The sequence below is a fragment of the Salvia miltiorrhiza genome, chromosome 7 (assembly GCF_028751815.1).
Source record: "Salvia miltiorrhiza cultivar Shanhuang (shh) chromosome 7, IMPLAD_Smil_shh, whole genome shotgun sequence".
Lineage (NCBI taxonomy): Eukaryota > Viridiplantae > Streptophyta > Magnoliopsida > Lamiales > Lamiaceae > Salvia > Salvia miltiorrhiza.
The window spans coordinates 504014-516972 of NC_080393.1; the positions used below are offsets into that span (position 1 = coordinate 504014).

Sequence of the window (12959 nt, forward strand, 5' to 3'; positions counted from 1 at the left end):
TTCAAGTGACCAACTCACTACTATTTCTATTGATCGAAAATCGAATTTGAGAAAGTAGATATACGAAGATCATATATTCAAAACGTAGATTCATTTAATTTTACAAATTAAACGTCTAATCACAAGAAAATCCCGTTTAATTAGCCGTCTATTTTATTTTAGCAGCTTTTCTTACCTATCAATTTGAAGTCCATTATTGAAACCATCATACAAATATTATATTACTCCTATAATAATAATAATAATAATAATAATAATAATAGTCAAAAGAGGAGAAGAGACTACTTGAGTATCCTGAATGAGAAAAGGCAGTGTTATGATCAATAAAGGCTTCACAATTTGGAAAAAAGAAATTGGTTTTGTGTGTTCAAAATGGGCTTTGTTTTGCTTTTTGTGACTTGACTAAAAATCATAAAAAGCAGCCAAAAGAAATTTCTCAAAAGATAACGAAAGTTTATTGGATACATAAAAGATAATTTTTGTTGTGAGTTGTGACCCAAAATGTTTAAGAAAGTTGGTTATTGACAAGATAGATCAGTTTCATTTGCATCATTTGCACTTATACTTATTGGTTTTATACGTCATCTTTCTCTATTAATTTGAGGTTTACCATAAAAATAAAAATAAAAATAGTATAGACTAATTCATTATTTATTAAGATTAACTCAAATTTTGGGATATTTCAATTTTTAACATTTGAGCTAATTTTATTTGATATAATTATATTTCATTGAATTGAGCTAATTATATTGTACCTAGATGTACACAATATTTTGCTAAAAACAATAATGCAAATGCATGAAGTAATTTTCCTTAGTAATGATACAACATTAAATTTAAATAGCGTTAAGTCAACACACACGTGCATGCAGGGGCGGAGCTACACACGGGCTTGGGTGGGCTGGAGTCCACCCCCAATTTTTTCACTTTTTTTATATGTATGAAAAGAGAAAGAGAGACTAAAAAAGAAAGAAGTTCATGTCTTCACACTTAACATTTAGGACAGAGGGGCCCGCCTCTTTCTTCTTCCCCATTTCGACAGAATTGCATGAAAGATTGTCAAGAGTGATTCACGAAATCATATTAAAAATAAGTGAATGAATGATACTTTGATCGTGTATATCGAGGATGATAATATTTTTTTCAACCATTAATAACGAAAAGAAATTACAACATTTTCAATCGATGGGTACAGTTCGAGAAGATACATGGATTTCCTCGAAGCTTCAATCGAGGAGAAGAAAGAAAGATTGACACTATGATTTTCAAATCAATGAGGCTTACAAGCACTATTACAAGCAAACAAAGTAGTAATGTTTTCCAGCAGTATAAACACATCCAAAAATACCCTAATTTTTTATTTTCTTACAACACAAGTGCTTCACATAAGTAAAGTGATCAAAGCCTATTTACTTCCACTGTCAAAATTTTCTTAAGGGACTAATAATTATTAATTACAAACCTAAACATTCTCTACTTTCAAATTTTGACTTCAACTCATCTAAACAAGGAATCTTCCCACCAGTTTTCACTATTCTGCTCCACCAACCCTTGATCTCTTCCTGCAAAATAGACCACCAAAATAGTAAGTAAAAGTTCTAGATTCAATAATAAAAAATAGACAAATTTTGGTACAATTTTGAAGAACTTGTACATAAAAAGATCCTTATCTTATAAAGAAGTTATACGCGCTCGCCTTCCATGAGCACCGGTCAGGTTTAATTCACTTTAACATCGTTCTCTTTTGTTTCAAATACATTTATTTGAATTCCAATGCATTAGAGATTGTTGATGTCATCAATTATACAAACTAACTTCAAATAAATGAATAAAAGCAACAAATCGATTTTTGATTTTTATGTAATTTATAAAAATAACGATGCTAATTATAGCAATTTTTGAGGTATTAGAATCAAAATAAATGTATAAAACAACAACTTAAACCTATAGCAATTAAAGTGGACTAAACATGATCTGTGCTCACGAAAGGTCTTCTACTCATATCTTATATCCAATAACTTAGACCTATATATATGTATACATTAAATTTTACAAAACTATCATCATAAATTAAAAATAAATAAGAATATCATTAGAAGAGGACGGGTATGTCCTCTGTCATATGTGAACACCGCTCACGTTTAGTCCACGTCAGCATTCTTATTTTTTATATCGACTTTTATTTTTATTTTTTTAAAATTTATTACAACCAAAGAAAGGAAAAAACTCACTCACACTCTAGCTCCTAGGGTGACTCGAATCCCCGACCTATTGGTTGGAGGGGAAGCGTCTTACCAACAGACTGCGCTTCATCGTCTTATATCGACTTTTATTATACTCCCCCAAACAACTATTACGAAGAACAAATCAATCCCGATAACAATTTAAAAAGAAAAATGTTCGTGTGGACCTAAATGTAAGCGGTGCTCATGAAAGGTTCTCACGAATAGTGAGCAACATATCGATCCTCATCGTAAGTATATCAAAATTTGTAAGAATACACACTTTATAAGTAAATAACATCATCTCAATAAATTATCAAAAAAATCTTAGTAAATGAACTAACCTCAAGAAAATCATGATTGGAGATATACTGACTCCCAACAGATGATTTCAGCCCTCCAACATCTACCAACACAGATTTCTTGGATTTGCAACCAATATTCTCTATTGAGTCTCCTATTTGGGAGAAACACAAACAAGAAATATCAAGAAAATTATTACAACTACAAACTTTTTTGGACATAACTGTGTGTTATGGTCTCATATTTAACAGAGATTACATACCTGTAATACAAGCAACATAATATCCAGTCCCATCTAGCTCCCCTTCCATCTTTCCGAGGCGCAGACGCAAGAAAAAACCGTTTAAATGCGACAAAGAGACGTCAGAATCCATCCATCTGAGACAAACAACATTCCAAATATTTTCAAGACTCCTATCTTCATAAAACAGTTGCTTTATCAGAAGGTGTTGTCTGAAGATTTTGATACCTGAGAACGTCGGCACGAGACAAGCGCAATCTCCTTATTACACGAAACACCTCCTCCTGTTGAGCGTCGAAAAGTTTACATATTTGTTTGTCCTTTAGAATGTTTCCTGAAATCGACAAATTTCTCTTTTGGAGAAAGGAACCAAAGACTGGTTTCCTGCTGCAATCTACCTCACCAGCAAATTTTCTCGTACGATCATCAGCAGAAGGCTGCAGACGGCTACTAGTTTGTAGCTCGACAGCAGCAGCCTTCTGCTGTGATCGTCTATTAGCTGGTGAGGGTGCCGAGGGGCACGAGATTGCCCAATGATCAAGCTGGAAGCATCTAATGCAAAAGCTAGGGGATCCATCCACCCTGTTAAATGAGCTGGTGTTCACAAGGAGATTCTCGAGCTCAGCATCGGTTAACTCTGGGCATCTACGTAGATCATGGCCGACGCTACCACAGAAGAAACACGTTAGTGGGAACGTTGGAGGGCTTCTCCTTCCCGAAGGGTGCATAATGTGTCTGAGGGCATCCAGTCGCTTGGCAAACACCGATGCCATCGCCTCCGAGCTTCTCAGTTCCTCGAAAGGCTGCATAGTGCTCTGTTTATGACTGAACTCGAGATCAACAGATTCTGAAGCATGACCCTGGTCTCGACCACAATCATCCCTCGCCTCCGAAGCCTTCTTACCAGAGGAGGAAACGTCGTTTTCAGAGTTGGAGTTTTCAAACTGAGCAGTTTTGGTATAAAGACGCGTAATCCACAAACTAGGAAGAGGCCTACTTTTTTCAGGAACACTACTCATTGGCAAAGGGATGTCTGCCTTTCTACACAATGAACCAGACGGCTTGCCCTCGATTACTTTCCTACTATATTCAGAAGGATTTCGAGTAAGATAATCTGCTGAAAATATCCATGGTTTAACTGGACTCTTGGATACATGTGGAGTAGCTTCTTGATCAGAAAGAATAATCTGCTTGCAAGGGCTGTCGCTGTTTCTGTTACACGGCTCCGGACTTTTGTCGAGTAACTTCCTATCAGCAACCATAAGCTCGCGAGACTCTGCCACGAACTGGCCATCCTTCTCTGCTCCGGAGATTGGTTTCCTGCTGGTTTGGCAGTACAAGGACTGAAATACATTTTGGAAACCCGTCCTCGGCTTTGCAAACTCGGTTGCTTTGTTGCATACGAAACTCTCCTGAAGATCGTAACTGCAGACATTGTTGGAACGAGCAAGCGTGAGAGAGAGCAGAGAAGGCTCTTCTTTGTTAGAATCTGAGAGACCCTTGACCATGTTTGATATCCATTTCATGAAAGAGCTATCTTGAAGATAGTTTTTCACCCTTTTGCTTCCTAATTCCTGCTCTTGATCATCATCATGCCGTCTCTTTACGCCTTTTGGGAACAATCCGGCACTACTACAACTCTCCACGGTCTTGTGGCTGTCGTCATCATCATTAGACGACGATCTTCCATACTTATCTCCATCAGATGAGGCTTTCCCTTTCCCTTTCCCTTTCCCTTTCCCTTTCCCTTGGTACAAGCAGATCCTGCTACTCGTAGGAGCTATGTCGACAGGAAGAGGATCCTCTCGTGGCAGCTCCGCCTCTCCTAAACTCCGAGCCTCGTTTGCAGCCAGATGGCCCAAGTCATTTTCAGCAGACGACTCCACGTTCACCAAAGTGGGAGAAGGGATCAACAGAGCTGCTGCATCAGTTTTAGTCTTGTGCACATCTGAGGAGGCTGATGTGACCTCATCGTCTACCTGATAACGTGCTTGCAAGTTCGGAAGCGAGCAAACCAGAGCTTCAGACACCTTGGCTGTCAGAGGCTCGGAACGGATAGGGACAGCCGAGCCCCTAACGCCACTTCTAGAAGCATCCCTTTCGAGTCTACCTCTAAGAAGATTACTAGGGAACTTCCAGTTTATCGCCGTCTCTGATTTCCTATCGTGCCCTGCCTCCACTAGATCAGTATGAAGTTCTGAAAACAACCAAGAGCCCCATTGGATGAAACGACACGAAAACACGATGATCAACTAAACGAACAAAGTGATACATCAGCAAAATTCACCTGCATTCATCTTGCTGCTTTCAGCAATACCCTGCTGAATAGTAGCATCAGCAGTGATCGCTTTATCGGCTAAACCACCCTTGCTTCCACCTAAACAATAGCCATCACATTTTTTTTTTTTGCAAAGAAGCTCTTAATCAGCAATCAATAGAAAAGATGCAGGTAAGGATGCAAGAAACGACTAAGTATACCGTAGCTAGCACTGCCTCCGGAAGACCTCAATCCAGTAGCCTCGTCGAGCATTGCCTCCCCTGCACTACCTAGCCTAATATCCCGTGATGTTAAATTCTCGTCTGCGTTTTCCCTCCAAGTCAGAAAAGCTCTGTTACCGGGGAAGCCCGGATCAGCACATTTGAGAGACAAACCCCTGTGTGGCGACCATACTAATTCGGACAAGGGGTCGGATGCTGCAAATGGCATGTCCACTGGTGAGTCTGCATTTACACCTGCACCCGAGCTGCTATTCAACCTCGTGTCGACACTGTAGTTTCTAGAACCCAAAGCAAGCCTCAAATCAATATCTTCATCGCTTCTATTCATTCTCAGCTTCGTCTCACCACAAAATCCTGCAACGCGTTTGTATTCATGGTGACAAACTCATGGCCGTGCTTATAGGGAAGCTTAAAAACTATACTCAACAAGAAATTAGCATCACACATGAAATCATTAACTTTAGATTAACCGTATGGATATAATGCTTAACTAACATTCTTCTAAGGGGGCATTTACGATTTCTACAATCCCACCCTTTCAGTGGGATAAGAATCAGGCAAAACTAGCTTAAACTGCTATTCAACCTCGTGTCTACACTGTAGTTTCTAGAACCCAAAGCAAGCCTCAAATCAATATCTTCATCACTTCTATTCATTCTCAGCTTCGTCTCACCACAAAATCCTGCAACGCGTTTATATTCATGGTGACAAACTCATCAGCAATCCTTATAGGGAAGCTTAAAAACTATACTCAACAAGAAATTAGCATCACACATGAAATCATTAACTTTAGATTAACCGTATGGCCTATATATAATGCTTGGAACTAACATTCTTCTAAAGGGGGCATTTACGATTTCTACAATCCCACCCTTTCAGTGGGATAAGAATCAAGTAAAACTAGCTTAAAATGAGTATAAACAATCAAGGGCCTTGGATATCCCAAAGTTTCGATCCATCAAAGTAAACAAAGGATTATCCTTACTGTTTTTATCTATCAAGACTAATCCTCGAAAGTAAATACTCCCTAAATCTATTATATTACATTAAAATGAGAGCATTATTTCAACTCCAATAATCACCACAAAAAATCATTCAGTAAATTATTATCATTGCTTCTGGAGCTAGATGAACTTAAAAAAACAGTATCCCACAAAATTTTTGTAAAAAGGGGCAAGCATATCATGATCAGTTCTAATCCCAAAACATCCCTGATTATTATTTTCTTCTTACTATTATGTTCTCAATAACTAAATACACACACACACACACACATACACAGCTCATAACTAAGCTTGAGCACTAGCAGCATGAAAAAACCAACAATAGACACTAAAACAATTCAACCAGCAAGATCTGATAATCATGTAGGGATTTTGAATAAATATACTCTATATGCTTGAAGTGAAAACCTAACATATTAAGACCTAAAAAAAAAACCAAAATATGGGGAATACTGGGTTCTTAAATTACAGACATGCATCTCAAAAAAAATCTTGTCTTGTCAAAGAGTTATCCATAAAACCTCAACAATCAAGAATGACTTTTTTCTGCAAAATATCAATATTCCATACATGTGCTTTCATGCCAAAAAAAGCAAGAATTATTATCAGTATATATCAAGCAGATACAATACCTTTCTCTCTCCACAACTCATTGCAGTTGAATCACACCATCTCTCTCTCTCTCTCTCTCTCTCTCTCTTACCATAAACGCAGAGAGCCCAAATCAGAAAGATAAAGCATTTATCTCAAACACAGATAGTGGGAGACAAAGAAGCAGAAATCAAGAATCATGAAGGCAGTCGCTTTGGATCTAAAAGATTCTCAACCCATTGAAAGAAGTCTGCCAGAACTGTTTGGGAGCCAAAGGGCAAGTGGCTGAGAGGCTGCCACGTGGATAACGGTATCCCAGTCGTCTATATAGGAGTATTAAATAGTTGGTGTATGCAATGATCAAACAACATTATTTAATTTAATCATAATAAAAAAGTGCAGAGTTTAAAGATGTTTTGTACTTTGCCTAACAGTTTTGTGATTCTGCAGTTAGGAGATGTGTACATGGTGCTATTAATTAACTATATTCATCTGATTTTGGTAATTTTTAAGAGGACTTTATTTGTAGTATAATAAAGTAGTGGGACTTGGTAGTCTCTATCGGAATGATTCTTCATCCCTTAATCAATGATTAAGAGCTTTATTAAATTTTAAAAACTCCTAACACGAGGTGTTTAGAAAGATTAGAATATTGTGGTCCTCTTGATGGGATTGTGTAGGTTCTAATTATGTACGCACTACAAAAAAAAATCACCTATAACACGAGATTTGGTAGTTATTATGCGTGTCATAAAAATTAGTAATATTTGATGATATAGTTAATCACTAATAATTACATTTTCAAACTCCACTATTTTTTATGAGACGTGTATTAACTACCAAGCCCCATTCTCATGTCACTAATAGAAACTTTTTTGTAGTGGCGTTTCAGAGGGTTTAGGCCAAAACGAAAAATTGAATTATTTAAGAAATGAAATTGATTTTTTTTTTTGTTATTTATTAGAGATAGTGGGTAATCCTCTGATGTGATTATATAACTTTAATCTATAAAGGGTAATAAATCAAAAAATTATTATTAAATAGTTATAAAAATTTAGATTCTTAGGTGAAAATCATTAATAACATCTTCATCAAGTATTTTTAATACCTCAATTTTAATGGGAAAAATCATTTTGTTGAGGCTACAATAATTGGATACTATATATAATAAAAAGGTTTAAAAAAATAATTCGTAGTTTTAACAAAATCAACAATGTCACCTAACCATTTTATTCTAATTATAACACATTAATAGCACTTACAATTTAAAAAATAAATCTTTAAAATCAACTATTGTGTTCTCCCGTGCGATGCACGGGTCACGATATATTTAGTTATTTTAAAAATCTTAAATCATATGAAAATATGAAAATATCATTATTTATGAGTTATATAAATTGATAACAAAAAAAAATATGTTAATTCGAATACTAGTATTTTATTTAAAACAATGTATCATAACAATATTATCAACTTAATGAGTACTCCCTCCGTCCCAGGCCAATAGGCCCAGTTCATTTCGGCACGGAGATTAAGAAACTCAATTTTTAGTAGGTAAATGATGTGGTCCACCAATAATTAAGGATTTAACTGTTCCCTTATTTTTCCTTAATCTCATTTGATTACTTTCATCATTTAAATGCAGAAATCCTTTCTTCCTTTCTTCATCATATACTGCCGAAATTCATTATTCTTCAAGTTTTTCAAGCAACAACTAATCAAGAACCCATTTCACAAAAATCATTCAGCAAATTTTCTTTCTGCGAGTCAAATTCTCCAAATGATCCATCAATTCGACACTAGCATTCGTCGAGCCAGTTAGGGCTTGAACATGCCAAGAAAAGCCTGCGAAATTGGCATCTGGAACAGTGATATCCTCGAAGCCATAATCGTAGAGCCAATTCGTGTTCTCAGGTGAAACCATCTCCGATCAAAGCCAGAAGGTGCTTCTCCGGCGTTAGGGCAAAACGGAAGATCAAATTGAGCAGGGAACAATTCAGCAAATTATGAGAGAAAATTCCAAAAAATTCAAGAACAGAAAATTGCTCCAACTAATCAAGAAACAATAACTCATTTCACAAAAATCAACGAAAATCAATTGATAATTACCCATTTCATGAAAATTTCTAAGAACTCATTTATAGCAACAAATCAAGAACCCAGATCTGCAACCCACTCTAAGAAATCATCGTCTCCCTCACCAGATCTGGGGATCCCGGTGTACGAGGCTGATGGAGGCGGTGGAGACCGAAGATGCGGTGGAGGGTAGAGGCGGTGAAGGCGGTACACGCGGTGGAGGCGCTCGCCGCTAGAGACGGCGGCAGAGGTAGAAGAAAAGGGTGGAGAGGAGGCGGCTTGAGGCGGCGGCGGATCTGTGTGGCCGGACCTCACTTCGCCGCGATTGGCGTCGTTTTCTTCATCTTCGTCGGCGCTGCTGCTGGCCGAGAAGGAGGACGAAGAAGATGCCGCGGAGGAGGAGCCGCTGGAGGATGAGGAGGAGGAAGACGACGGCGAAGCGGAGGAGCTCTGGAGAGTCAGCGGTTGAGATAGAGAAGGGGGAGGGGGCGGCGGTGACTGAGAACGGCGGCGGTGGGGAAGTTGACGGAAAGGGCAAGGGGGAAGGGGAAGGGGAAGGTTCCCGGAGAGAGAGAGGGGAAAAATCTGAAGTGAAATTATTTTGAATGAGTAGATTAAGGGGTATATCTCCTTTAATTAAGTAACTATTGAATTTTATTAAAGCCCTAATTATTTCCAATTTTAGACTGGGCCTATTGGAGTGGGACGTCCCAAAAAGGAAAGCGAGCCTATTGGAGTGGGACGGAGGGAGTACTATATAGCAATAATAATAATTAAATTTAGTTTGAACAAATAATATTAAATCATCGATATAAATGACCATCATTTAATATAATAATTTTGGAGTCTTAAAATTTCAAACTATATTATTATTAAAAGTTCATGTTTAAAAAATTAGGATTTTTTTTGAAATTTAGGACCCACAAATTTAGAGCCCAAGCCTTTGCCCCTTCCTGCGCAGAAGGGCTGGCCCTGTGTGATGAATTGTAAATTCGAACTTTCTTTTTTTTTTTTTTTTTTGAGGGAAGTAAATTCGAACTTTCATTTTCACTTTTCACGGTTGAATTGTTAAAAATTCACAATCAATCATTTCACAATCAGAATCAGGCAGCTGCTGTGAGTTCAGGTAATACCCATTTCACAGCTCATCTCTTATTGCCAATCAATCATGCTTTATCAATTCTTTAACAGCTCCAATAATCCAACAAAAACCCAATTTGCAAATGCCCATCTCCCTCTCTCGACCGATTCAAAGCAGTGTTTGTCAAGAAGAGTTGCAGAAAGATAGGGTTTTGAGGGAATTAATTGAAGGGCTGCAAAAAAAAATTAAGAAATTGAGGGGAGGGGGAATCGGATTTGGGATTAACTTACTTTTCATATTTTTCATCTTTATATTCAATAATGCAACTCTTAGTTAGTTGTGGATTCTAATTGTTTAAGTTTTGATCTTTTGGTGAAAAGAGCCTATAAGATGTGATGTTGATTTGTGTTGGTTGTATACTGTGATGGCCCTTAAAAGTTTGGATTTGATGACTCTATATACATTTGCTACTGCAATTGATGTGTGTCAGTAAACATCTTGCTAGGTGAAGCTTTCAAGCTGCTCTCCTTCCTATTGGGTTTCTGTGATGAAACTCTCGAATACGTTGCTAGATTTAGCTACTCTCTAAGTCACCTAAGATTTAATTTGTGGAATGGCTTAGGCTGCTAGTTTTTAATTGAGTTATGTGTGTGTGTGTGTGCGCGCGCGTGCATAGTTTTGATTGACGATTGATTTATATACTGGACTGCAATTGAATGTCGTCCTAAGAAAATGGTCAGTTGAATTGAAGGAGTTTGAAATGAGACAGTTATGACCTTTTTGCTTCGATTATATCAAGATGCTTTGATTTGATTACGACTCTTTTTTCTACAAATTCAAGCAAATCATTTTGGGATATGGTAGTTTGAGTGACCAAGTATGGAGCACATAATATCAGTTACGCATGGATCGACCGTGCTGTATAACAATAGATGATGTTGATGGTTTTATTGCAACTGTTTGGGGGCTGCAGGTGCTTGAAATATACTAGTAAACTTGGGGAAAATGCTTCCACAAAGGTTGAAAAAGGCTGTTGCAGACAATCCCAAGAAAGTTGCAAATTTGATTGACATTGTGAATTTGCCCACCGTGCTTAGAGATTTCATGGGCCAGTCTCAGAGTTCACAGCTCGGTTGCTTTAAGCGCGTTTGGGGTTATATCAGGGACAACAATCTCCAGGTCAGCTCCCAAATCCACATCATCATAACATTCGTACTCGCCTATTTTTTATGATAACTGTTATTGGTTGTGTCCACTTATTATCCAACGTTTATAATATGAAGTTTGTGCTCTTCTACTGTTGTGTTTTCATATTCGTTCTGTCTCGTTTTCTGAGGGTATGATATAGGAAAGATCCCTTGTGCTTGTAGTTATTAGTTCTACTATCAGGTTGGGTGAAAGGGGAGTTTTAGAATGAAATTCCAAGCGTTATTTCTCGAAAGGTCTCTGTTCCTAAATAATACCTCTCTTTCACAACGCGTTGAAATTCTTCATATAGTGAAATCCAACTTCCATCTTTAGATATGTCCACAAAAATAGCCAATGATAGCACGAGCATCGTCTTAACATGACTTTGATGTGTTGATTAGCAACTGTTCAATTCAAATGATGGTGTCAGATACATTGCTGTCTTTGTTTGTGATAGAGAAATCATAAAAATCAGCACGATTCCTTTGTTGGCTGTAGTAATAAACTGCTTGAGTTTCTTGCAAAATTTAATCACATTGCGATCTTTGCCTCGATAGCCAATGCTTTTCCTTTCCTACAGGATCCAGTCAATAGAAACGTAGTCAACTGCGATCCGAAGCTGAAGAGCATTCTGTTGGGCAAGTCCACGATCGATCTCACCGAACTTCCCCCGTTGATCAAGCTGCATTTTCCAAAGCAGCCTAAGTGATTCCTGGAAGTTGAGATTTTCTTTCAAGATTCATTAGAATCTGTTTCCATATTGGTTGGAGTGTTGGATTTCAGTTTTAGTAATATCACATCTGTTTTTCTTTTTTGCCCTTTAAAAATATTGGCTGGCAGAAAGCATTATATTTATATATGTTCTTGTAGTTCTCTTCTTTTATTGATGAGCAAATAATTTCAAAGATTGTGAAACCTTTGGCATCAGTGTTTGCTAATGATCAGTGTTTGTTAAGTAGCAAGAAATTTAGTATAGCATTTTTTACAGAGTAAGAAAAAGGAAAAATCAACAAAATAAAAAAATAAATATATGCACCAGCCGGGAATCGAACCCGGGTCTGTACCGTGGCAGGGTACTATTCTACCACTAGACCACTGGTGCTTCTTATTCACCATTCACTATTGTAATATTATTAATAGGTGTTCGATTTGGTGGATGAGATAAATAAGATTAATAGAATTGGAGGGGTGATTAAATAATTCACTCAATTTTAGGGTGATAAATAATCACTCATTTAAGCGATTAGATACGGACCGAGTTATCAATCACAGGCTCAATTATGCAAACCAAACACTTGATTAAGGTGAATTATTTTATCAATCATGCCTTATCGCTCAAACCAAACGCTTCCTTAGACTTGTTATTGGAACAATTTTATTTCTTTTTTGCTACGTAATTCACCAATTAAATGAAATTAAAATTGAATATGCATACTTCATCGTTTTCCGGCCAAACTTGGTGTTGAAATGATCATCAGAAATCCTACGCGTCTCATTTGAGTTTAAAATTATCATATAACTAAATTATGTCATAAATCAAGGATTAATGCATTGAATCGGAGAAAGCAAGAGGATTGAAGCTGACAAGAAAATGCGACAAAAAAGAATCGATGAAAACACTTTTGTTACCATAATTTCAATTAGATAATCAGGGATTGGGAGGAAACGAAATTGGGATAAAAGAATTTTAGGTCCTCTAATTGGTTAGCAACCTAAAACGATGACGTTTCAATTTTTTCACGTGATCATATTTA

At 37.1% G+C, this 12959-nt stretch overlaps 2 protein-coding genes and 1 non-coding gene across 8 annotated transcripts; 1 reads left to right on the top strand and 2 right to left on the bottom strand.

The window, feature by feature from the left end:
- Positions 1-1116: 1116 nt before the first annotated feature.
- Positions 1117-7261, bottom strand: LOC130991288 (uncharacterized). Of its 5 annotated transcripts, none has more exons than XM_057915406.1 (8): positions 6902-7261; positions 5851-5947; positions 5245-5619; positions 5054-5143; positions 2995-4963; positions 2788-2903; positions 2567-2679; positions 1117-1562 (listed from the first exon to the last, which is right to left on the bottom strand). In XM_057915406.1, the coding sequence occupies exons 3-8, from the start codon at positions 5591-5593 to the stop codon at positions 1455-1457; spliced, it is 2745 nt and encodes a 914-aa protein (XP_057771389.1). In that variant the 5' UTR covers positions 5594-5619; positions 5851-5947; positions 6902-7261; the 3' UTR covers positions 1117-1454. The 5 variants fall into 5 exon arrangements, with proteins under 5 accessions (XP_057771389.1, XP_057771388.1, XP_057771392.1 ...); XM_057915405.1 differs by having other exon boundaries at positions 5761-5947; XM_057915409.1 differs by lacking the exon at positions 5851-5947.
- A 2621-nt stretch (positions 7262-9882) lies between these two features.
- On the top strand, positions 9883-12120 carry LOC130991290 (upstream activation factor subunit UAF30-like). 2 transcript variants are annotated; one of them, XM_057915411.1, is made up of 3 exons: positions 9883-10062; positions 10991-11196; positions 11786-12120. In XM_057915411.1, the coding sequence occupies exons 2-3, from the start codon at positions 11023-11025 to the stop codon at positions 11912-11914; spliced, it is 303 nt and encodes a 100-aa protein (XP_057771394.1). In that variant the 5' UTR covers positions 9883-10062; positions 10991-11022; the 3' UTR covers positions 11915-12120. The 2 variants fall into 2 exon arrangements, with proteins under 2 accessions (XP_057771394.1, XP_057771395.1); XM_057915412.1 differs by having other exon boundaries at positions 9897-11196.
- A 116-nt stretch (positions 12121-12236) lies between these two features.
- Positions 12237-12307, bottom strand: TRNAG-GCC (transfer RNA glycine (anticodon GCC)). The gene has a single exon. It is a non-coding gene; the product is annotated as a tRNA-Gly (tRNA).
- Positions 12308-12959: the final 652 nt, after the last annotated feature.

What these genes read in the sequence shown, in the direction of transcription:
- LOC130991288 (XM_057915409.1), bottom strand. Translation starts at nt 5,593, where the DNA reads ATGAATAGAAGCGATGAAGATATTGATTTGAGGCTTGCTTTGGGTTCT. An exon ending in CGGAGGCAGTGCTAGCTACG is followed by an intron (nt 5,144 to 5,244) that starts GTATACTTAGTC and finishes GCTATTGTTTAG; the next exon opens with GTGGAAGCAAGGGTGGTTTA. An exon ending in AAGCAGCAAGATGAATGCAG is followed by an intron (nt 4,964 to 5,053) that starts GTGAATTTTGCT and finishes GGTTGTTTTCAG; the next exon opens with AACTTCATACTGATCTAGTG.
- LOC130991290 (XM_057915411.1), top strand. Translation starts at nt 11,023, where the DNA reads ATGCTTCCACAAAGGTTGAAAAAGGCTGTTGCAGACAATCCCAAGAAA. An exon ending in TCAGGGACAACAATCTCCAG is followed by an intron (nt 11,197 to 11,785) that starts GTCAGCTCCCAA and finishes CCTTTCCTACAG; the next exon opens with GATCCAGTCAATAGAAACGT.